The following is a 23,028-nucleotide window of genomic DNA, read 5'->3' on the forward strand; positions in this document are numbered from 1 at the left end:
CTTTTTGATGGTCACAAGTGCTGAAAACCCTAAGGCGCTCAAAAGCAAGGTCCCACAGCTTTTGTTCTGTCAGTATATGCGGCCTGTGCTATAAACACCAGAATTTTCTAAGACTCTGATAGCTAAATGGTTCATGTGTATCCTGAATCTTTTAAAGTCAATAAGGTCATCTTTGCAGAAGTCTGCATCATTCATGCAGGATTGCACCATCCTTGATATAAGGCTCACAGATGCAGAAGACGGTGAATTATAGTAATATGTGGAGCTCACTCTCCTCCTCTGCAGCTGGACCAGGGTGCTGGTTGGCATCATAGACACTCTACTGGTGTACAGAGCACCAACACCTTATCCAGCATTAAGTTTTGCTTGGCTTAGACATGTTATCACTTAAAAAACATTTTCAGAAGAGGTTCATAAATAATAATAATTATTATTATTATTTTGAGCACACCAGCATGTAATAGCTGGCTACACTGAGAAACGTCTGCAATTACAAGGACATGCTAAAGGGAAATTATGTAGTTGCTGTTTCCTCCATGACCCGATTCAATAAACTACATCAATTCCAGCATGAATGATATCATTTGACAAAAAGCTTCCTTTAAAACTCAATGAGGCAGTACAGTATAGTAACAGAAAAACACAGCATTAATACCAGGCTACCTGGGTTTGATTCTTAGACTCTATCACTTATTATGGCAAATTATTTAACTGCTCTAAGCCTTTTTCATTTACTTCATTAATTTGTTATGAAGATAAATGAGACAATGCATATAAAGTGCTCAGCAAAGTGCCTGGCCCCATAAGAAGTACTCAAATGTTGGCTGGTATTATTACTACTTCACTGATGCAGACACACTCCCTCACCCCTACCCAACATTTTAACATTTCTGAAAGCAGGATGCACATACAGCCAATGGGTTCTTACAATTAATTGGTTGACTTCTCTTCTTTATTAGTGGTACATAAAAGGTGTCCCTTATAATCAATGGCCCAAATTTGATGAAATATAGTTTTGAATTTCTAGGTTTTAAGTCACGAACTGCTGAATCATCTCTCAGACAGGGGCTTTAGCCAAAGTTTCTCTCCAGTCATGTGTAGCCTGAGGATATTAGGACAGAGGTCAACAAACCATGGTCTGTGAGAGCTCCCACTTGTTTGCATAAAGTTTTATTGGAACATAGCCATACTCACTAGTTTACATATAGTCTACGGCTATTTTTGAGCTACCATGGGTGAACTGAATAATCATCACCAGATTGTATGGCCTATAAAGCCTAAAATATTTACTATCTGCCCCTTACAGAAAAGGTTTGCCAACCTCTAGTTTAAGAAAGTCTTTTGAGAAAACCCCAAGTTTTAATAATATTTCTCTCTTTTCAAACCATGCTTCTTCTCCTAAAACAGCACCATACTGCCTAAGATTCCTTAGGATGGCCAGAGAAAAGAGGATCTAAGGCTGTATGTTGGTTGGCTTCATGCTTCCACTGGCAAGAACACTGCTATGTAAACATCCCAGGCTTTTGTATTTTCTCAAATTTGTTCAGGAAAGCAAAACCAATAATATGTAATGGGTAACAGAAATCAGGCAATTTTCAAAAGGACAGAAAGAAAACTTGAGATTTAAAAAGGATTTTGTCCACTTGTGAGCCATCTAAGTAATCGAATTCAGAGACAGAAAGCAGAATGGTGCTTGCCAGGGGATTGGGGGAAGAGGGGGTAGAAGGGAATGCGGAACTGTTTGTTCTTTAATGCTACAGAGTCTCAGTTTTACAAGATGAAAAATTTCTGAAGATTGGCTGCAAAATAATACAAATATACTTAACAATACTGAAAAATAAATTTTAAAAATATGAAGATAGCAAATTTTATATGTATTTCACAATTTAAAATTTATGTTTTTAAAAAAGTCTTTTGTGTAAATGTGTGTGTGCAGTCACACACATATGGCCCATCAAGGAGTTTGAGGACCACATGGCAAAATTATCACTTTCTTTAGAAGCCATTTGTGACCCTCAGCCCCAGTAGTGAATCTGGTACAGCTCCTGGCTTCAGGCACTACCACCTTCTATCACAGCAATTCTTACAGTCTCCAAATTGCCTGTTAAGTGTTCTGGCTCTGTTACATGACTGTAAACTCCGCAAGGGCAGTAAATGCCACCTGATACTCCCCACCATATTCATCACCTTTAACTAAGGGGTTAGCTCCCCAGTGTTGGCAGCACTCAAACATTTGTGAATAAGTGAATAAATGAATGAAACAAACAAACAGCTATGAATGAAATCTGTTCTCTGAAAATTATTTCTTGTCCTACTTTTAAATCCTTAGTTTGAAACAAAAGTGGTTTAATCACTGATTAGAAACCAGATTATAACCATCCATTACTTTAATTCAAAAAACAAAATACTGGATCAACAGATGTTACATAGAAGTTTGATGAAAGAAAACCTAAATAGAAAACTTTGTTTCGCATAAGAAATAATTTTATAGGTCATAAAATTAGTACAGGAATTATAAAGCAATCCCTCTGTAATAAACAAATAGAATGAACAATCACATATTACAAGCCTGGAAAAGTAAATTTCCTAAGAAAGTTTTTTTTCTTCTACCACTTACAAATTATAAGCAAAGCAAACTATCAAATTAAGTACATATTTTTATTTTCCCAGCTATTAACTCCCATATCTTTCAGGTTTTTAAAATTAATTTTAATTATTGTAAAGTAAATGTTACTAACCTACTCAAAGGAAAACATGAAGGCAATTTTTCCAGTGGTGGGTGGAATCAGTTGACCTATTCCTGGTCCTCACAGTCCAAAGGCAAAATTTGTAACATTTTTACATGTAAGTAAACAGGTCTTTTCAAAGAGCTAGTTAGAAATCTTGGCACCAGCACTGTCCTCCAAACAACTACGCTAACTCAATCATTCATGCTCAATATCCTTCAATATAATCTGCTACTTCAGTTACTAAAGTCAGCCTTAGTAAAACTCCAAGCAAAACTACATATTACTGGGAGCCAGAATCATGAAAGTCACTTATTTTCAGTCTAAATTCTGCACTGTCCTCTCTAAGAAGCCAAACTTGAATAGTGCGCCTTTTTGTTATATTAAAGCATCATAGCAATTCAAAATCCAATAGCCAATTACTACAAATAAAAGATTAGTTCCCTATTAAATATTTCAAACAGCAGTTAATACAATGGCCAATGGAAAAAAGATCAACCTGCTAATAAATAAAAATCTATCTAAAGAAAAATTTAGAAATTAAAAAATATTTTTATCTCAACTAGCAAATATGTTTTAAAGTGATAATATTAAATACTTTAATAAATACAGTGAGACTGGCAATAAAACAGACTGTAGGTCTCTATTCAAATATCATCTTAGAGGGGCCTTTTCTACCCAGCCTATCTAAAATATGACCTCTAGCCCTTCATTCTCTGTTCATTTATCTTTCTTTTTCTTCATTTCACTTATCACTACTTGAAATTGCATTACATATTTTTTATTGTCCATTTCTTTACTAGATTGTAAACTAGAAACTAGATGAGTGGAGGGTTTTATCATTATGGTTCTCTACTAATACACATACAGTTGGTGCTCAAAAAATAGCTGTTGGACCAACAAATAGGAATTGGAGTGCAAACTGATATTCTCTTTTTTTTTTGAGATGGGGTTTCACTCTTGTCACCCAGGCTGGAGTGCAATGGCACAATCTCAGCTCGCTGCAACCTCTGCCTCCCAGGTTCAAGTGAGTCTCCTGCCTCAGCCTCCTGAGTAGCTGGGATTACAGGAGTGTGACACAACTCCCAGCTAATTTTTGTATTTTTGGTAGAAACGGAGTTTTGTCATGTTGGCTAGGCTTGAACTCCTGACCTCAGGTGATCCACCCACCTTGGCCTCCCAAAGTGCTAGGATCACAAATATGAGCCACTGCACCCAGTCTGATACACTCTTTTTGGAAAGCAACTAGAAATACGTAACAAAACCTTTAAAAAGTTCATATCCTCTGAAGAAAACACCATTTCTGAACATTTATTCTTAGAAAATTCATGTAAAATGCAAAGTTTTACATGTATTACATGGTTTTTATACTAGCAAAAAAACAGAAACAAACTATCCAACTATAAGAGAATCCCCAGAAGTAACATACACTGATAGACTTATACAAACCCCCAACCCTCAAACTACTGTCAACTAACATATTTCCTTTAAGTGATTAACTGAATTCATTGGCTTATTTTCCACCATCAAAAAATTAAGAAAAGACATTTCATTTCCAAGATTTTGCCATGCTTAATGACAGATGATCAAAGAACTGATCCTATGATGGTTGTTAACCATCCTTCCTATAATTTCACCTAAACTTTGATAACTTAATGCCAAGGACACTGTGCAAAAGCCTCCTCAGCCCACTAAACATCACATAATGAACATATACCAATTCTTTAAACACCTCCACCTCCACACAATATGAAAATGGGTACCTAGTTATTTTGATAGCTATAACAGTCCTCTAAGACAAGGCCTACCTCTTACATTTATCCTGAGTTTAGTAAACATAAAATCTGTAAACATGGTTGGAGTTGCTGGTGAAAGGTAATTCTACATAAAACCTACGGCTTTCAGTATGTGGATCCAGATATCCTTCAATAAAACTCATCCAACAAAATATTCACCTAATCATGTTCATAATGCTGTTTATTCTCACTGACCTGACAGAGTAGAGGCCTTCTGAAATCCTGAAGGTTAAATAATTAGCTAAATTGTATCTTTGCAATAACAAAAATTTGTTAGGATAGATAAGTTTATTCAACACAATGAAAACTGCAGACTAACAACACATTTGATAAAGAAAAAATTATAAGAATGTAAATAATGGTTCTTCTACTTCCTAGAATATTTTGCTAAAAACATAAAGTATTAAATTATTCATGAATCATAAATGAAATACACATCAAATTAAGTACACTGATAACAAACACATAAATATCTATTTAAAACCAAAGGAAAAGAATAAATATGAAAGTTACAGAATTTTAAAAAGCACAATCTAAATCTTAATTCCATTGTTTTTACTGTGCGCCACATAATGCCTGACATATAGGAGGTACTTCATATATATTTGTTGAATGTGTAACGACAGTAACCTTTGCTATGGTTGAGCCTTTGCCAGAATGCCTGGCACATAGTAAATGCTTTAATAAATATTGTCAACAATCCTCACTAAAATCTTGTAAGGTAGGTTTTTTATTATGTCTACTTTTTATGAGTAAGGAAACCAAGACTTAAAGCAGTTAAATAACTTGCCCAATGTTACATGGCTAAGAAATAGTGAGTCTAGGCTCGGTGCGGTGGCTCACGCCTGTAATCCCAGCACTTTGGAAGGCTGAGGCAGGCGGATCACCTGAGGTCGAGAGTTCGAGATCAACCTGACCAACACGGAGAAACTCCATCTCCACTAAAAATACAAAACTTGGCCAGGCATGATGGTGCGTGCCTGTAATCCCAGCTACTCGGAAGGCTGAGGCAGGAGACTTGCTTGAACCTGGGAGGCGGAGGTTGCAGTGATCAGAGATCATTATACTCCAGCCTGTGCAACAAGAGGGAGACTCCATCTCAAAAAACAAAAAGAAATAATGAGTTTAGGACAAATATCTTAAGCCTGTTTATTTTATATCACTGCTATTACTGCCAAACTGGAAAAAAAAGTGTTAAATACACTGCAGGCAGAATTAATTCAAAATGTATATGTAGGTGGTCTTTGTAATAGTAGGATATGTTCGTGATTTACATAGAGCTTGAGGTAATTTCTCAGATATCTATTGACTGTGTACTTGGTTAAGAATATTACAGCTCTCTATCATAAAATTAGGGATTTTAAAACTATAAAAATTCATACAATAAACATCATAAATATACAGAAATTAAACTATAAAGTCAGCTGTTCCTGAGAAAAGGTGTTAAACAAAAAAAAACACCAGGGAAATTTGAAAGTAGCCATTTATATAACAGTGATGAAGAACCATGAGAAATCTATATTTCTTTTGTAATTTGGGGTTTCAGTTTAAGGAATGTAAAGCACAGCTACTCCCTACTTGCCTCCTAAAAAATACATTCCACCTAGCCTGCTATAAGGCACAGGACTTTGCATCCCCTGTGTTTTCCAGCATCTTATTTCAGCCAAAATGATCCCCCAATTGATAATGAGTTTGCAGCATGGCCCCTACTTACCTTGCCTACCCTAATTTCCCACCCATTTGCATTATTATTCTCCAGTGGTACTATAAAAACTATAGTTTATTCTTTTTTTTCTTGAGACAGAGCCTCACTTGTCTCCCAGGCTGGAGTGCAGTGGCAGGAGCTCGGCTCACTGTAACCTTTACCTCCTGGGTTCAAGCAATTCTCTGCCTCAGCCTCCCAAGTAGCTGGGGTTATAGGTACCCACCACCATTCCTGGATATTTTTTTGTATTTTTAGTAGAGATGGGGTTTCACCATGTTGGCCAGGCTGGTCTCAAACTCCTGACCTCAGGTGATCCTCCCACCTCGGCCTCCCAAAGTGCTGGGATTACAGGCATTAGCCACTGTGCCTGGCCCATAACTATAGTTCTTAGAGCACCTTCTGCTCTCTCATGCCTGTGGGCCTTTGCATACCACATTCTCTTAAGCCTGGAATATCCACTCCTGATTTTTTAGGCAAACTCTTAATCATACTTCAAGTCTCAGCTCTAACATTGCCTCTTACCCTTAATTTGATTAGGAATTCACCAACTCACCAGCTCCTCCTTCTCCTGCTACACTGAGCACATATACCAGAAATCCACTTATTTAATTACTTAAAACATCTGAACAAAATACTTAATTTTAAAAATAAGTGCAAATGTAGAATCATGAAAAAGTCTTATATACATTAACTATTTTAACTTTGTACAAGTAAGCCTAAATTCGTTCACCAAGGTCTTTTCCTTAGTTATAGTATGAATCTGTTGACATGCTGTGTGTCATCTTATATAAACTACACCAATAATATACATTCTGTGATTTTCAATTTCAGTTTCTTTCAAGTGGACCAAGAACTTAGACATTTATAAAACAATTTGCATAAAGAATCATTCTAGATTTATGCAATTTTTCCAGTCTTTCATAGTTGTCACGTCTATTCAACATTTTTTTTTTGCTAGTCATCTTCATCCAAGTTTCCCAAAGCATTCAACTCAGCTTTCATAGAAAGAGATTTTTTAAACCATTTCACTAGTTTATATCAAATTTAATTATATTATGTCATAACCAAGACAACTAGCATGAACACATTTAGGAAGAAGCACAGTTGACTTGGGTGAGCAAGCCACTCACTTTGGTGAGAGAACATATGCATAATAAAAATTAGAACCAAGGCCAGGTGAGGTTACTCACACCTATAATCCCAGAGCTTTGGGAGACCTAGGCAGGAGAATCGCTTGAGCCCATGAGTTACCAAGCTGGGTAACATAGTGAGACCTTGTCTTCACAAAAAATTTGAAAATTAGGTGGGCATGCTGACACATGCCTGTATTCCCAGCTACTCAAGAGGCTGAGGCAGGAGGATCCCTTGAGCCCACAAGTTCAAGGTAACAATGAGCTATGGTCACAGCACTGCACTTCAGCCTGGGCAACAGAGTGAGACCCTGTTTCTTTAAAAAAAAAAAAAAGTAGACCCAAGCATTCTGAGAATGGAGAACACCAGTTATTCTCTCTAGGTAGAAGCCAGTTAGAGAAATATTTCCTGAACCACATTCACAGATATTACCCCATTGCACAATAAACTTATTTTTGTTCAAACATCTCCTCACTAAACCAAAACTTCACAACTGGCTTGCTATTGCATGCCTGTGTTATTGATTCCTTCAGCCCTCTAGGCAGCTGGGCAGGGCTGGAGGCAGCAACAGCCTCCTTCTCCTTCCCAACTAAACGGCCTCTTACATTTACCCACTCATGTTCTATGTAAGTAACACAGGAAAATTTGGGAAACATTGTATTGTACAAAATTGTAAGTTCTTTAAGGGGAATGGCTGTCTTTATTTTTGCATTCCCAATAATCAAAATAAAATAGTAGGTATTTGATAAATTTGTAGAATAAATATAATGGATAAAGGAGACTTCGATAGCCTCACATAGTGACTACAGACAAACCAGAAAAAAGGACTTCAGACAGGGAGATGTGATTGTTGGGGGTAAGCTTGGGCCAGAAGAGCAGTGATGGGAAACTCTAGTCTTCTAAATTATTTCATTTACCTATGAGTTTATGTTTTATCTCTCCCACTAGAATAGAGCTCTATGAGGATTAGGCCCTTGAATATCTTGTTCACTTGTATCTCAGTGCCCACTGCCTATCACACAATAGCTATTCAACAAATATTTGTTAAATGTATTGTGGGAAGAACTTGAAAGAGAAGTGAGGGTATTTTAGGCTCTAAAGGAAGGAATAGAGCCTATTCAATAGCTTTACTCAAGGAAAGATCAAGAACTGAAGGAAAGGCCATACTTTAAAGACTTTCAAGTTTCTTTCAAACATGGTAGCAACTGATGAGTGTTCCACAGTACATCATAGTGATTAGGAATGTGGGCTCAGGTAGACATGGGCCGAAATTCTGCCTGATTAGCTAAGGAAACGTGTGTGAATAACTTAATCCCTCTCAGCCTCTTCTGTGTCTTCCATTATGAGAAAAGGATAATAGCGAGGTTTTAGAGTTATCTGAATATCATGTAAGATAATACATGTAGAAGAGTTGAGAACAATGCTTAGCACATTAGTGCTGAATAAATGTTTGTTGCTACTGTTATTACTACTGTTGTTAATAGGCACATAAAGTATGCCACATTCTGTGCACTAGAGATAAAGATAGGGATGTGCTTTTTATTGTTACTACAGGATACCAAAGAACCAGGTCTTGGGGCCTATCTACCTGGTTCATCAGGGCCCCTTCATTAAGGCAACTTACTCTGAACTTGAGTTTCCTTTTTTGTAAAATGACCATAATAATAGTACCTATCTTTCAGGTCTGTTGTGAATATAAAATGAAAGCACAAACATAAAGGATTCAGCACAATGGCTGACATATGAGAACCCAACTATTGGCAGCAATAATCATTAACTACAGAATGATTTGCATACATAGAGCTTTGCATACATAGCTTTTAAAAATTTTTAAAAAATGAAAAATGCTTAAAGCTTCGCTTCAGTTAAAAACAAACAAAAAACCCCTTTGAAATGGTATTTCATGTTCTTTTGAAATAAGAGAATATTTTCCAATCTGCTGTTGGCATTGGGAGTATATACAATGAAGACACCTGTCTTAAACAAGCCTATCTATAAATAGAAATCTGTATTTAATGGCCTAATTCTACTTCTTTCCATATTTAGTCTAGTCATAGGTATTCTCCTGGCACATCCATGTTTCTTCTCAGCTATCTTTTATATATTTTCACTTTTGACCTTGAAAGAAAAATTCTATCAGTACTCTTAGTAATTACCTTGTGCTTCTTTTGACTCAACAGGAAGTTTAAAAATGAGATACAGATAACAAATTAGCTTGGATAGTTTTGCAATGTTTCTAGTTAAAAATAGTGTATCTCTGCAACTTTTCTGTAAATCAAACTATTCTAAAAGTTGACTTTAAAACATATTGTAAGTTGCTTCTCACTTATTCAATGCTCATGTGTTAACCTACTTACACTACTTACAACATTTTATTTCTTATTCTTGATATATTTGCCTCTCAAACTCCTGTAACTACTGTGTTTTCATTAAAAACTGTAGCAATTTCCAAAATGTTAAAGAGATGTAAAATTACAATGCTCCCAATTGTGCACTTTAAACCTAGAAAACTAGAGAAGAGATGACAATAAAAGAATTGGCAGAAAACCCAGATGACAAAAACAAGAAATAAGTAAAACACTGTGGTTATAGATGGCAAATGATCCTACAAAGGAGACGATACCTATGATGAGAAGATACCAACTGCTCCCTAAACCTTACTGTAATCTAGAATTTTTATAGAAATTTTAAGAAGTTCAAAGACTTCTGAGTATTTTTGAAGCATGAAAGGTAAAAGTGATATACAGATGGTTTAAAAAATTCAAACACAAACAGGTATGTATATTCATCACCTTTTTGTAGAAGTCAGCTGAAGTCATAAAATTAGTCAATTATGTGGGGGCATCTGATCCATATCCTTATCAGCTAAGGAGATAGTTTTCAAAGAGCATTCTACTTTAGTATGAATTAAAAAGGACAAAGGTAGATGACTCAGAGAGCTGGAAAGGAATGCTAACAGAAATGAGAGGTCCAAACACCAACCTGTTTAGGTCACAACCTATTCCAGTAAAGTCCTTAGTAAAGGACTAGCTCTTTACTAAAATCACTTTGTATCTCCCTTCTTGTTAGCCTACCTGTGGGCAAGAGAAGTTTCAGAATAACTAATAATCTTAAATGCCTAAAAAATAAAACCACAGCCTCTTACATCGTGCTGCTTATGCTATATACTAGCCTTAAACTCTGAGGTACTGAGTAGCCTATGAGTAAAGCTGTGTAAAGTACACTGGTAGTCTTTTTAGTGTGTTTTTTTTTTTGGGGGGGGGACAGAGTTTTGCTCTTTTACCCAGGCTAGAGTGAAGTGACACAATCTTGGCTCACTACAACCTCTGCCCCCCAGGTTCAAGAGGTTCTCCTGTCTCAGCCTCCCAAGTAGCAGGGGTTATAGGCGCCTGCCACCACACCTGGCTAATCTGAGGTTTCACCATGTTAACCAGGCTAGTCTCAAACTCCTGACCTCAGCGGATCCACCTGCCTCGGCCTCCCATAAAGTGCTACGATTACAGGCATGAGTTACTGCAACTGGCCTATACTGGTAGTTTAATTATGTAATTCACATTGTTGTAACAGCCCCAGAGAAAAATGAAGGTGGGAAGGGGGAAAAGACCAGAGGCTGTAAAAACAAAGTTCTATAAAAAGATTAAAGGGCCTGTATGGGTGTATTAGATAAAAGGCTAGAGAAAGGCAAGATGGCATAAAACTGAGAGAGGAGGCTAGGCTAACCTCTTTTTTGGATGTATAAATGAAGAAAAAGGCAAGATCTCCTTAGCTTGTGTGTTTAAGGGAAAACCTATAAAGAAGTCCATTTCAAAAGGGCACAAGAAAACTGTTGGAGGTGATGGAAAAGTTGTATATTGATTATGTTGGCAGTTACATGACTATAAGCACTCATAAAAATGTACACTAAGCAGGGGGAGAGGAAGAACCCTAAAGTTATTAACAGCTAAAATTCTCATTAACCTTATGAGGTTTGTTTATCACAATGATATAATGACAAACAAAAACAAGAAGCATCTTCTAACTAACTAATTGGGTTGATGTTTTATAATGTTGAAAAATTGAAACCAACTCTTTGAGTTATATAATGAAGCATGGCTTTAAAATTTTGTTCCAATCTTCTCTCCCTTAAATGGAAATTGAAGTTTCTGATATCTCCCCAGTGCAACCTACCAAGAGAAGAGGGAGGATCTCAGCCTGGAACAGGGGCAGCCTCAGTGGCAGGCAAAGCAGACTCAGCATCTGGCTCTCAGGGGCTTTCTTCTAGCTCCAGACATAGAGCAGCAGATCCATCCACCATATGCTTCACCACCAGAGAACAAATACATGCTAGTGGTGTCCATTAGACACCAAATGACTTTCAAAGCTTTTTTCTCCTTGATCATCCTGCCACCCTTGGGGAAATCTTGCCTCAAAGTTACCCCAGGAGTCTACCCTAATGCCAGAAAGTCTTTCTTGAGCCTCAGGCCAGTAAGATGCTTCTACAGCACCCTACAGACATCTAATGGTTCTGCAGTTAGCTGTTTCTGGACCCATTTCCTCCACAAACATGGGGCCAAATTCTGAAAAGAGATCAAGACTTATTTTGATCTCTTAGCACCAGCATCCAACTAGTGCCTCACAGAGAGAAGGTACCTGATAAATGTGTCTTGAATGAGATCCTAAGACAGTAGTTCCTATAACCTTTACAGGTCATGAACCCCCTTTGAAAATCTAATCAAAGTCAGGTAATCTACTCTAAAAAAATATACAGTTACACAAAGTTTCACCTGTAATTTTAAGAAATATACAGAAGGACTGCAATTCCTACAAAGAACACCCAAGTTGAGATGTTTGACATAAACATTCTAATTTCATCTTAGCTATACAATGTGACAAGTGAAGTGTCAGCTGTCTGATCTAGAACAAAGAAAATGAATTAGAAAATCCCCCAAGTTATAAGAGATGTTAGGGCAGCAAATATAAGGTATAGACATGGGCCATCCATCCCATTTTACATAAAGATTCCCCCAATACTTATATTAAATAAAAATAATGGGGCCTGGCATGGTTGCTCATGCCTGTGCTCTCAGCACTTTGGGGAGGCCAGGAGTTTGAGACCAGTCTGGACAACACAGCAAGACCCAGTTCTCTACAAAAAGTTTTTTACAGCTAGCCAGTCATAATGACACATGCCTATAGTTCCAGTTCCTCAGGAGGCTGTGGCAGGAGGGTTGCTTGAGCTCAGGAGTTTGAGGCCACAGTGAGTATAATCACACCACTGCTGCACCACAGCTTGGGGAATAGATGTAGACACTATCTCCAAAAATGTATATATATCTTTTTTCATTCCAAGATACAAGATACACTTAGGGAGTATAATACCAAAATTATCTTTATCAGTTATCTCTAGCCCTGTGACACATGAGCTGAGGTTCAAAAAGACTCTTTGTGGGGTAGGCATTGGAATTGGAGGGACTGCCAATGTTCAAATAGCAGTATTACCACTTATATCTATACTCGTGATTTTCCTAATGGATTCAACTCTGTTGGACTGGACTGTTCTCTACTTTGGACACAAAGGTGGTAGTTAGAGACCCTGGTCCAATAATAATACCTGGAGTCTCTCAAATCAAATATGTAACTGCCGTTAAAGTTCCACGTACTATTACTATTACTATTGCTATTTCTAAAGTGAATTACAGACGTGTAGCTAGAATGGAATTAAGAATCATGGGTCCTTTATCAGGTCCCTATTCCAGAAAGTCCTGTACACAAAGGAATGTGAAGGAAGCTAATCTTGAAGGAAATTCAAAAGCTGTTCAATTCATTATGAAATCAAAAGTTGAAGCTTTGGCAATACTTACTAAATTAGTCTTAATATGTTTGCTTAGATTAGTACTCCTGTATATGACCGTTTTAAAATTTCACGTAAAAAAAATGATGAGACTCTGGTATTCAGCCATGTCCTCAGAGCCTTTTCTTTAAATGCGACTAATTCTGTTTTGTGGGATACTTTTTGATCTCATTTGTGTGTGTATCTCTACATACATACAAAACAAGTCTCTAATGGCATTACTATTTGGTTAGCTGCAGCTGGGAAATCTTCACATGCTCAAAGCAAATCATCCTATGGCATACCCATGTCAGATGCTTGGTCAGAATGCTTCAAGTTTTTTGTTTTTGTTTTTTTTAATGTGCAAACTTAAATGCACAGTGTACAATGGTTCACCTTCAGGAAAAAAAAAATTGCTATGTATCATACACTGCACACATAAACTATAACTTGCTCAGAATTCCTTATAATTTAAACAAACAGACATCTTAATGTTTTTGTATTCATAGGCTAAAAGTAAAAAAAACTCTAAGCAATTTTATGGAACCAGATAAAAAACCCACTGGAGCTAAATACAACACTGATATTCTCTTCATGCCAATTCTCTACCCTATGACCCTATGTAACTCCTCCCCATTCACAAACATACCTTCACCCTTTTGATCCTATTAAATATGGAAATGAAAAAGTCATTTTTGTTTTTGTTTTTTTCGGTTTTTTATTGAGACTGGATCTCACTCTGTTGCCCATGCTGGAGTCCAGTGGCGGGATCATAGCTTAGTGTAGCCTCAAACTTCTGTGCTCAAGTGATCTTCCTACCTCAGCCTTCCAAGTAGCTGGGACTAAAGGCACATGCCATGAGGCACAGCTAATTAAAAAAAAAAAAAAAAATTGTAGAGGCTAGGTCTCACTATGTTGCCCATGCTGGTGAAAAAGCCATCTTTAGAAAATACTTCATATAGAAATGAAAATACATCATCACCAGAAGTCAGTACCAGCCACGTGACTAACAGATTTTAAGTTAGGGCTCAAGAGAACCTGTCTAATACCTTCTTGAACAGGCCCCATACTTTCTCACAACCTCACAACTCTGATCTACTTCCCATCCCTCTCCATTCCCAACATGTAAGCTTGGCCAAAAAAAAAAAAAAAAAAATTAGCCGAGCCTGGTGGCATGTGCCTGTAGTCCTGGCTACTCAGGAGGCTGAGGAAGGAGGACCCCTTGAGCCCAGGAGTTCGAGAGTGTAGTGAACTATGACTGAGCCACTGCACTCCAGCCTGAATGACAGAACAAGAGCTCATTTCTAAAAGAAAATAAAAAATAAAGATAAAAATTAAAAGTGATCATCTGAATTGACAAAGGCAAATGAGGTCTGTTTTCTGAGGGCCAAAGAAATAAAGAAAGTTACTAAATATGTTCTGAGAATACATAAACTAAAATGGGGTCAGTAAATAGGCTAGATAATAAATATTTTAGGTTTTACAGGCCATACTGTCTCCACCCCAATTATTCAACTCTGCCATTATTGCAAACAGCAGTTAGAGACAGTACGAAAATGAATATGTGGTTGTGTTCCAATAAAACTTTACTTACAAACCAGGTGGCTGACTCTGGTAATTGTCAACCCGTGTACAAAAACATAGAAACACTGGTACGACAATGTTTCTGTGCACATCTTTGATATAAGGCTGAATACAAAATGTCACTCTAAACGGCTGTTCTTCCACAGTAATTTCTTTTTACCTAGGAAGATAAAATATCATCTCCATTAAAAAAAAAAAAGACCCATGTTCACTTTTAAAAATTACATTTTGAAAGGAAAATTGATCTCTATATTCTTAGACCTGAGAAAGGAAACCTTTGGGAAAGAGGAGAGTGGGAAGAGGAGGCCAGAAGGAGGTGTCCAGGAGAACCAAGGTGAACAAACATTAACCCATGATTTGTATTCTCAGAACTATCTGCAAAAGCTGGTAACATGTATACTATATATAGAAACACATTTGTGCCCTCAAGAAACTCGTGACATAGTTGAAGAGCAAACTTATTTTTTGCCTCTGCATTCCAAAATCTTCAATATTAAGGGCATATGGGATTGCAAATACACTTTTTGAAGAAGCTTAAAACTTATGCTTTAAAATAAAGACACTTTTAATGAAGACTTACACTTTTATAAACAGAAAAAGACTGCATAAAATCATATTACACCTAGAATTTATTTTATATTTCTATTTTTTTGTCCTATATCAATTCTATATTACTATCAGTAACTATGGTTCACTACATCGGCATAGCCTCCTGAAAGAATTTATCAGAACTTTCTTGGGAATGGAGTAGGGTAGTACTGAACTGAAAAAAAATCCCAAGGTGATTCTGATTCCTCTGCTCCTTCCTTCTCCACCCTCTAATCCCTACTTCAAAAATCCCTACTATACATCATGATCTCTCAAAGTACAAAAGAAAGATTTCTCCTCTGAAAAAAAACTGAATCTTGAACCTTAAAATATACCAAACACAGTCAGGCACTGTGGCTTATGCCTGTAATCCCAGCACTTTGGGAGGCCGAGGCGGGCGGATCACCGGGTCAGCAGATTGAGACCATCTTGGCCAACATGGTGAAACCCCATCTCTACTAAAATACAAAAAAAATTAGCAAGGCATGGTTGCACGCACATAGTCCCAGCTACTCAGGAGGCTGAGGCAAGGGAATCGCTTGAATGAGGGCAGTGGAGGTTGCAGTGAGCAGAGGTCGTGCCGCTGCACTCCAGTCTGGGTGACAGAGCAATACTCCATCTCAAAAAAAAAATATATATATACATATATAAATAGATAGATAGATAGATAGATATAGATAGATAGATAGAGAGAACATAATAAATCTGTGTGCCTTCCTTCAAGTAGGCTCTATCTCCAAAAAGTTTGTATAGTACGGAACAAAAAATTCCCAGGTCTGCAAGCAAGAATTAAGACCAAAACCACTGTCAGGCACAGTGGTTCATGTCTGTAATCCCAGAATTTTGGGAGGCCAAGGCAGGCAGATTGCTTGTGACCAGCCTGGGCAACATGGTGAAACCAAATCTCCACAAAAAAAAAAAAAAAAATACAAAAATTAGCCAGACATGTTGGTGCATGCCTGTGGTCCCAGCTATCCAGGAGTCTGAGGTGGGAGGATCACAAACCCAGGGAAATGGAGGCTGCAATGAGCCTTGATCATGCCATTGTACTCTGGCTTGGGTGAGAGTGACACTTTGTCTCCAAAAAAAAAGAAACTATACTTTTATACCCCAGTCCATCACAAATTATATAAGTTAGGTTACTTAAATTAGGATAATTCCTAAGCAAAAGTTGTAAGTGTTTTAGGCAGGGAAATAAATAGTGCCTAAATTTATTATAATTTTAGGCTGCTCCCAAACATTTTTACAAATCTGACTGAATTTATACCTACTTAGTTTCTTAAGCAACATAACTACCCAGAAGAATTCTCTTCTAGACTTTCTTGGGAGAAAATACTATTAAATCTACTACTTAAAAGTAGAAAAATAAATCGAAAATTCATTCACTAGGGCCAAGGAAATCAAAGACCAAAATATCAGATCCTAAAAAAAAAAATGCATATTGTAATTGTTAAGCATTACAGGCAAGAAGATTTTTAGCTTTAACATCACAAATAAGAGACTCCTCAAAGTCAATAGTTAGGTGAGATCTTTATTTTTTAGCTTATTTTCTTTTTTAGCTTATTTATAGTGTGAATGTAATTAAAAAATTTTTAAAGGTTTAAGAACTGAAAGACATTTTTCACATATGCAAATAAAAGTACTTCCAACTAGGTACTATATATATAGAATTTTCTCATTAGGAAAAAATAAGAGGGATTCCATTAGCTTAAGCTACAATAGGTAGTATATAAATTAATGAGTGAAGCAATATTTCAAAAAGACTTTAAAAAACACAGGTGGCCTTCAAGCAAGTTTGCCATACCCCTGCTGTAAACAGCCCAGTTTTTAAACCAATATTAGATTCTGTAAGATTATAGACGGATTAAAAAATTATCTACTATAATTATTCCACTCTATCAAGTCTTTTCTACCTGCAGTGAAATATGCCAAAAGCAGCAGGGGTCCAAAGTGCTGAAAGGACAGGGAAGAAAGCCAATGTGTTAACAAAATTCTTAGACAATCACTTTGTTTGGATCATCCATTCAACAAGTATTTGCTCAGGACACACAAACTCCTGGCTTATGGATCTAGTATGAAAGACAACACACGGACAAACATGACTAATTAGGCTGGCTAAGTGCCACATGATGGTACAAAAAAACCCTAACATTTGCAAAATGCTTCAAAGTTTAACATATTTCCACATAAATTAATAAACCTTCAAAACAACCCTGTGAAGTATATAAAGTACTTGGTATTATTATCATTTTACACAAAGCTCATAAGCAGCAGAGCTAGGATTTGAACTTCCAATACTATACTACTCCATACCTCCACCACAGTGCAGCTTTCTGCTAGAGGCCTATGACAGACATACAGGCATTGAATTGAGCCTCCAAGAATGAGCGAGATTTTCACAGAACAGACCCTGGCATTCTGAGAAAAAACACATGCAGAAGTCCAGAAGCAAGGGAATACAATGTGTGTTAAGATAATGCCAGGCTGGTTCACATAAGGCAGGTGGAAAATAAGGCTATAAAGATGGGTTGAAAGCAAGAAGAGAGCTTTAAGATCTGGCTAAGCATTGATGACCCTATGGACAATGAGAAATCAAATGATTTAGGAGAGAGAGGGAAGAAACAAGGTAAATGAGGCTCTTACGGTATACTGGGTACTTTGCAAATGAGTCATTTCATATCCAGGGATACTGGGTACTGCTACAGGGAGATTAGACTGTTATCTGAGAGGTCCAAAAGAAGGGAAAGGAGTCAAAGCCTGTCTCCATAGTTTCAGCATGACAGGTCAGAGAATTCAAAGCAACTCCTGTCTTGTCTCACATGATGATTGTTACATGTCCCCAACCCTCCTAAGTTAAACCAATGTCCACAATTACCCTAAATTTTCCTACATTTTATCTAAAACTTACCGAATCTTCTGGAGGTCTCTGAATTTTTCCCCAATCCACAGAAGGCCCCTTTTCTTGCAAAAACCGATGAAATAGCTTCCGAAATCCATCCAGGTCTTTTTTAGTGTGCTGTGAAAATAGAAGTCATTGTTACAACCTGAAGAATGCTTAATATTTAATAAAAACATAAAGACAGATACAAGTTATACATTTAAAATATCTTTAAATGAAATTCTTATACCATTAGGACAAGGAGGAGAGAAGAGACTTTTTTACACCTTAAAAGCTAATAGAGGCTGGAGACGGTTGGTGCATGCCTGTAATCCCAGCACTTTGGGAGGCTCAGGCCCGCTGATCACTTGAGCTTAGGAGTTTGAGACCAGCCTGGGAAACATGGCAAAAACTGCTGTCTACAGAAAATTACAAAAATTAGCCAGGTATGGTGGCATGTGCGTGTAGTCTCACCTACTTGAGGGCCAAGGTGGGAGGATCACTAGAGCCCAGGAAGTCGAGGCTGCAGTGAGCGGAGACTGTGCCACTGCATTCCAGCCTGGGTGACAGAATGAGACCCTATCTCAACAACAACAATAACAAAGCCCCATTTGTTTAATGGGAATTCCAACTGGCAAAACACACACACACACACACACATACACACACAGTTTGTTTGTTTGTTTTTTGGAGACAGAGTCTTGCTCTGTCATCCAGGCTAGAGTGTAATGGTGCAATCTTGGCTCACTGCAACCTCCACCTCCCAGGCTTAAGCCAACCCTCCCTCAGCCTCCCCAGTAGCTGGGACCACAGGCACACACCACCATGCATGGTGTGAGCTCAAGCAATCTTCCTGCCTCAGCCCCCCAAAGTGCTGGGATTACAGGTATGAGCCACTGTACCTGGCCACTACACTTACTTACCAATATCTTTCTCTACTTCTAAATGAAAATTAATCTTCACTAAAAGAACGAAAAGAAATAAAACACAGCTTGCCTCAAAACACTAACTTCTCTCAATTCCAACTGAACACAGTTATCCATTTCTCTACCCAATATCAAAACACAGAACAAATAAAAGTATAGTATAATTTGTTTCTAATTCTTTTAATAACTTTGAAGACTTCGTAGGCTTAAATGAAAAAAAGATGATGGATTTACAAAGGACAAACATTAAACGCCTTTAATTGTTAAGCAATTCTAATTATTTGTTTTTGATGTTATCTTATATCTTGTGTTTATTTGAGGCTGGATGATGATCATTATCGTTGGCGGCAACTCAGCATGAAGACAGATGAAGCAAAAAAAAAACCACTGTAGAGGCCTTACCTCAAACTCGTGTGATGATGCTGTGGTGAGTATTTTTTCTAGTTCCTTCTTCACAGATAATTCTAGTTCTTGCCGAATGACTTCTTGGAACTGAGAAGCGCCATCTTGAGACATTGCTTTGCTAAGATCTTAAAATAAAAATATAAAATCACCAACTGAAAACTCCAGAAAGCCATTCAAACTGCTGGTAAGCTATAACTGATCTAGTTCTGGTATTCAGCAAATGAAAAGGGCTCAATCCCATGGTCCCCTTGTCCTCTGGCAGGAATTCAGCACTGTCAACTAGTTAGGACTAGTTTCATTCCAGTTTCATATTCTCCACTAAACAAGAATCCCTTTAGAGGTACTGGCAATTCCAAGGTGCCTCTACTTTCCTGCATCAACGTTTTCACTTTAAAAGCACCAGGGCATTGAGCTGCCTGTCCCCTCTTCTGGTGGTTCCCAATTTCAGCCAAGACTCTGCACTGTTAACACGTGTCAGGCTAGATTTTTAGTGCTTTTGGCATAGCTGAGCACCTCTGTGACAGATAGATCTGACTAAAGGTGACAGAAATGCCTCTTAGATGAATACAAACAAAAATAGAAAATGACAGAAGGTTAGGCATCATGGCTCATGCCTGTAATCCCAGCACTGCAGGAAGCCGAGTGGGGTGGACTCTGGAGCCCAGGAGTTTGAGACCAACTTAGACAACACGGCAAAACCTCATCTCTACAAAAAAATACAAAAATTAGCCAGGTGTGGTGGTGCTTATGTGTATTCCCAGCTACTTGGAAGGCTGAAGCAGGAGGATCCCTTGAACTGAGGAAGCAGAGGCTGTAGTGAGCTGAGGTCGTGCCACTGCACTCCTATCTGGGTAACAGAACCAGATCCCATCTCAAAGAAAAGGAAAAAAAAAATTACAGAAAAAGAAACACCCCAAGCCCAAATGCCTTGGAGGAAAAATACCAACACAGGCTGTTTTACACTTTATCTAGAAAGTAATCATCTTATTTACTTCTCATAAAACAGGGACAAGTGGATTATTGTCCACCCCTCCCTTCTATCCTCAGTACTAGATTCAACCTTATTTTTAAAATCTATTTTTAAAGTTTATATTCAAATATTTTGATAACTAGTTATTCTTACAAATGCCTGTTAATTTAGCAGACTCACATTTCAATAAGCCTAAAAATTATTTCCCCTTAACCACTCTACACACTATAAATTCTTTCACTTATTATTTGGACAGAAGAAGAAGACATTTATACAGACAGAATTAAAGCCAACATAATCATTATTTTAAAGATACTTTTGAGAACAGGAAATAGTAAACTACATAACTCTTGGGGTAACTTATTTAACATAGATAGCCTCTACCTCCTGCAAATAACTAAAAATGTTAACAAATGGGATATTTAACATAGCTCTTCAAAATCTTTTCATATGTACGTTCCATCACATCTAAATCCAAGTGAAAAGAATCCAAGGAAATTTGCTGAAATTTAACTCTAAAATAGCCCTTTTCCAACCAAGCTCTTTTTACAGTTATAAACCCTAACATAACTAACTTAGTATTCTCCAGTAATACTATCAAAGTGCGCAGGGCTTGGGTGGTCCACATCTGTAATCTCAGCGCTTTGGGAGGCTGAGGAGGGAAGTTCACTTGAGGCCAGGTGTTCAAAACCAGCCTGGGCAATATAGCAAGACCCAGTCTTGACAAAAAATACAAAAATTAGCAGATCGTAGTGGCACACATCTGTACTCCTAGCAACCAGGGAGGCTGAGGTGACAGGATTGTTTGAGCCCAGGAATTCTAGGCTGCAGTGATCTATGATCACACCACTGTACTCTATCTAGCCTGGGAACCAAAGCAACCCTCTGTGAGTCAAGAAGCACCATATACCATGTGTGTTCCATAAACAACCTAAAGACGAGTTTTGGCTAGTAACAATTTGATTATAATTTGTAAAAACCCATGACAATGGATGAGCACATCTGCATAAACTATTACAGGTAATTAAAAGTTACTGCAGAACAGTTCAAACTAGAGTTAACATGACATAATCCATACATGTGTACATCCCTTGACAGATTTAGATGTATTTTAAAATTTGTCCCCGGTTAAGTATCCTACCCTGACACTTCATGTGTACCTAGGATGCCTCTTTCTCCAGTCTTTAAGCCAATTCTCATTCAATCTTTGGAAAATAATTTGAAAGAAAAATATATTAAATATAGAGGAAAAAAAAACTCTATATTAAAGAACATATGAATTGTTTGTTTTTTTATTTTTGAGACAAGGTCTCACTCTGTTGCCCAGGTTGGAATGCAGTGGCTTGACCACAACTCACTGCAACCTCCCCATCTCAGGCTCAAGCCCACATCAGCCTCCCAAGGAGTTGGGTCTACAGATGGGGCTAATTTTTTTTTTTTTTTTTTTGCAAAGACGGGTTTCCCCATATGTTGTCCAGGCTGGTCTCAAACTCCTGGGCTAAAACAACCCGCCCACCTCAGCTTCCCAAAGTGCTGGGATTACAGGCATGAGCCACCATGCCCTAAATTGTCTCATTCTGATCAATTAAAATAAATCAAGAAGTAACTATACAATAATTTTTAAAATAAGTTCTTTTGTTACACTCAAAGACATCTACAGATTTGCTACTTTGTTGCTGAAGTTAGATTCTGAAAACCAGTATTCACAATCATATTCCTAAAAAAACATGATGGAAACATTTAAGTTCTGCACTGGAAAAAATGCCAAAATGAGATAAAACTAAATGTAACTATAAAATTTAGAAGTAACTAAAGTAGCTGTTTGAGATTTGTCTAAATGAGAACCATTTGAAAACAAAACATTTTAGAGTTATTCCCTCTACAGAATAACTTATAAATTTACATGATTTAAGGTCAAAACACACAGAACCCAAGTCACTATCCCTATCAAGCCAAGCAAAGAAAGGTTGGCTGAAAAGACTCACATTTAATACTGTATGTGCCCTGTGTCAACTGTAGCAGGTGTAAGTTTCATAGGCAGATTCAAAAAAATCCCAGACACACATTCAAACTTGAGTTGAGAAATGTCTCTAACCTTTTTATTTCTTCCTTTTGTTTGATACAGCACCAATGCACATGAAAAGTAATTTGTATTCTTCTACCCTCTTTACAAATATCATCATCTTAAACAAAAGAACATCACGACAAGCCTGTCACCTCTTCCACCCCCTCTAAAAGCTCTGTTTTTAGTGATTAAAGAATCAGGAAGGGCTTTTAAGGAATAAAAAATATTCAAGAATAAAGAATAGGCCGGGCGTGGTGGCTCAAGCCTGTAATCCCAGCACTTTGGGAGGCCGAGGCGGGTGGATCACGAGGTCAAGAGATCGAGACCATTCTGGTCAACATGGTGAAACCCCGTCTCTACTAAAAATACAAAACATTAGCTGGGCATGGTGGCGCGTGCCTGTAATCCCAGCTACTCGGGAGGCTGAGGCAGGAGAATTGCCTGT

At 37.5% G+C, this 23,028-nt stretch overlaps 1 protein-coding gene across 6 annotated transcripts in view; it reads right to left on the reverse strand.

Moving 5' to 3' along the window:
- Window positions 1-23,028, reverse strand: part of UGP2 (UDP-glucose pyrophosphorylase 2) — a 55,508-nt gene that overhangs the window by 18,870 nt on the left and 13,610 nt on the right. For all 6 annotated transcript variants that reach the window (XM_032291971.1, XM_032291973.1, XM_032291970.1 and 3 more), the window contains 2 exons: window positions 19,546-19,673; window positions 18,248-18,355 (listed from right to left, as the gene is read on the reverse strand). In XM_032291971.1, the coding sequence (XP_032147862.1) occupies window positions 18,248-18,355; window positions 19,546-19,659 (222 nt within the window). In that variant the 5' untranslated portion in view covers window positions 19,660-19,673. The remainder of the gene's footprint in view (window positions 1-18,247; window positions 18,356-19,545; window positions 19,674-23,028) is intronic.

The sequence above is a fragment of the Sapajus apella genome, unplaced genomic scaffold, assembly GCF_009761245.1.
Source record: "Sapajus apella isolate SASKATOON/1434 unplaced genomic scaffold, GSC_monkey_1.0 scaffold26, whole genome shotgun sequence".
NCBI classification, from domain to species: domain Eukaryota; kingdom Metazoa; phylum Chordata; class Mammalia; order Primates; family Cebidae; genus Sapajus; species Sapajus apella.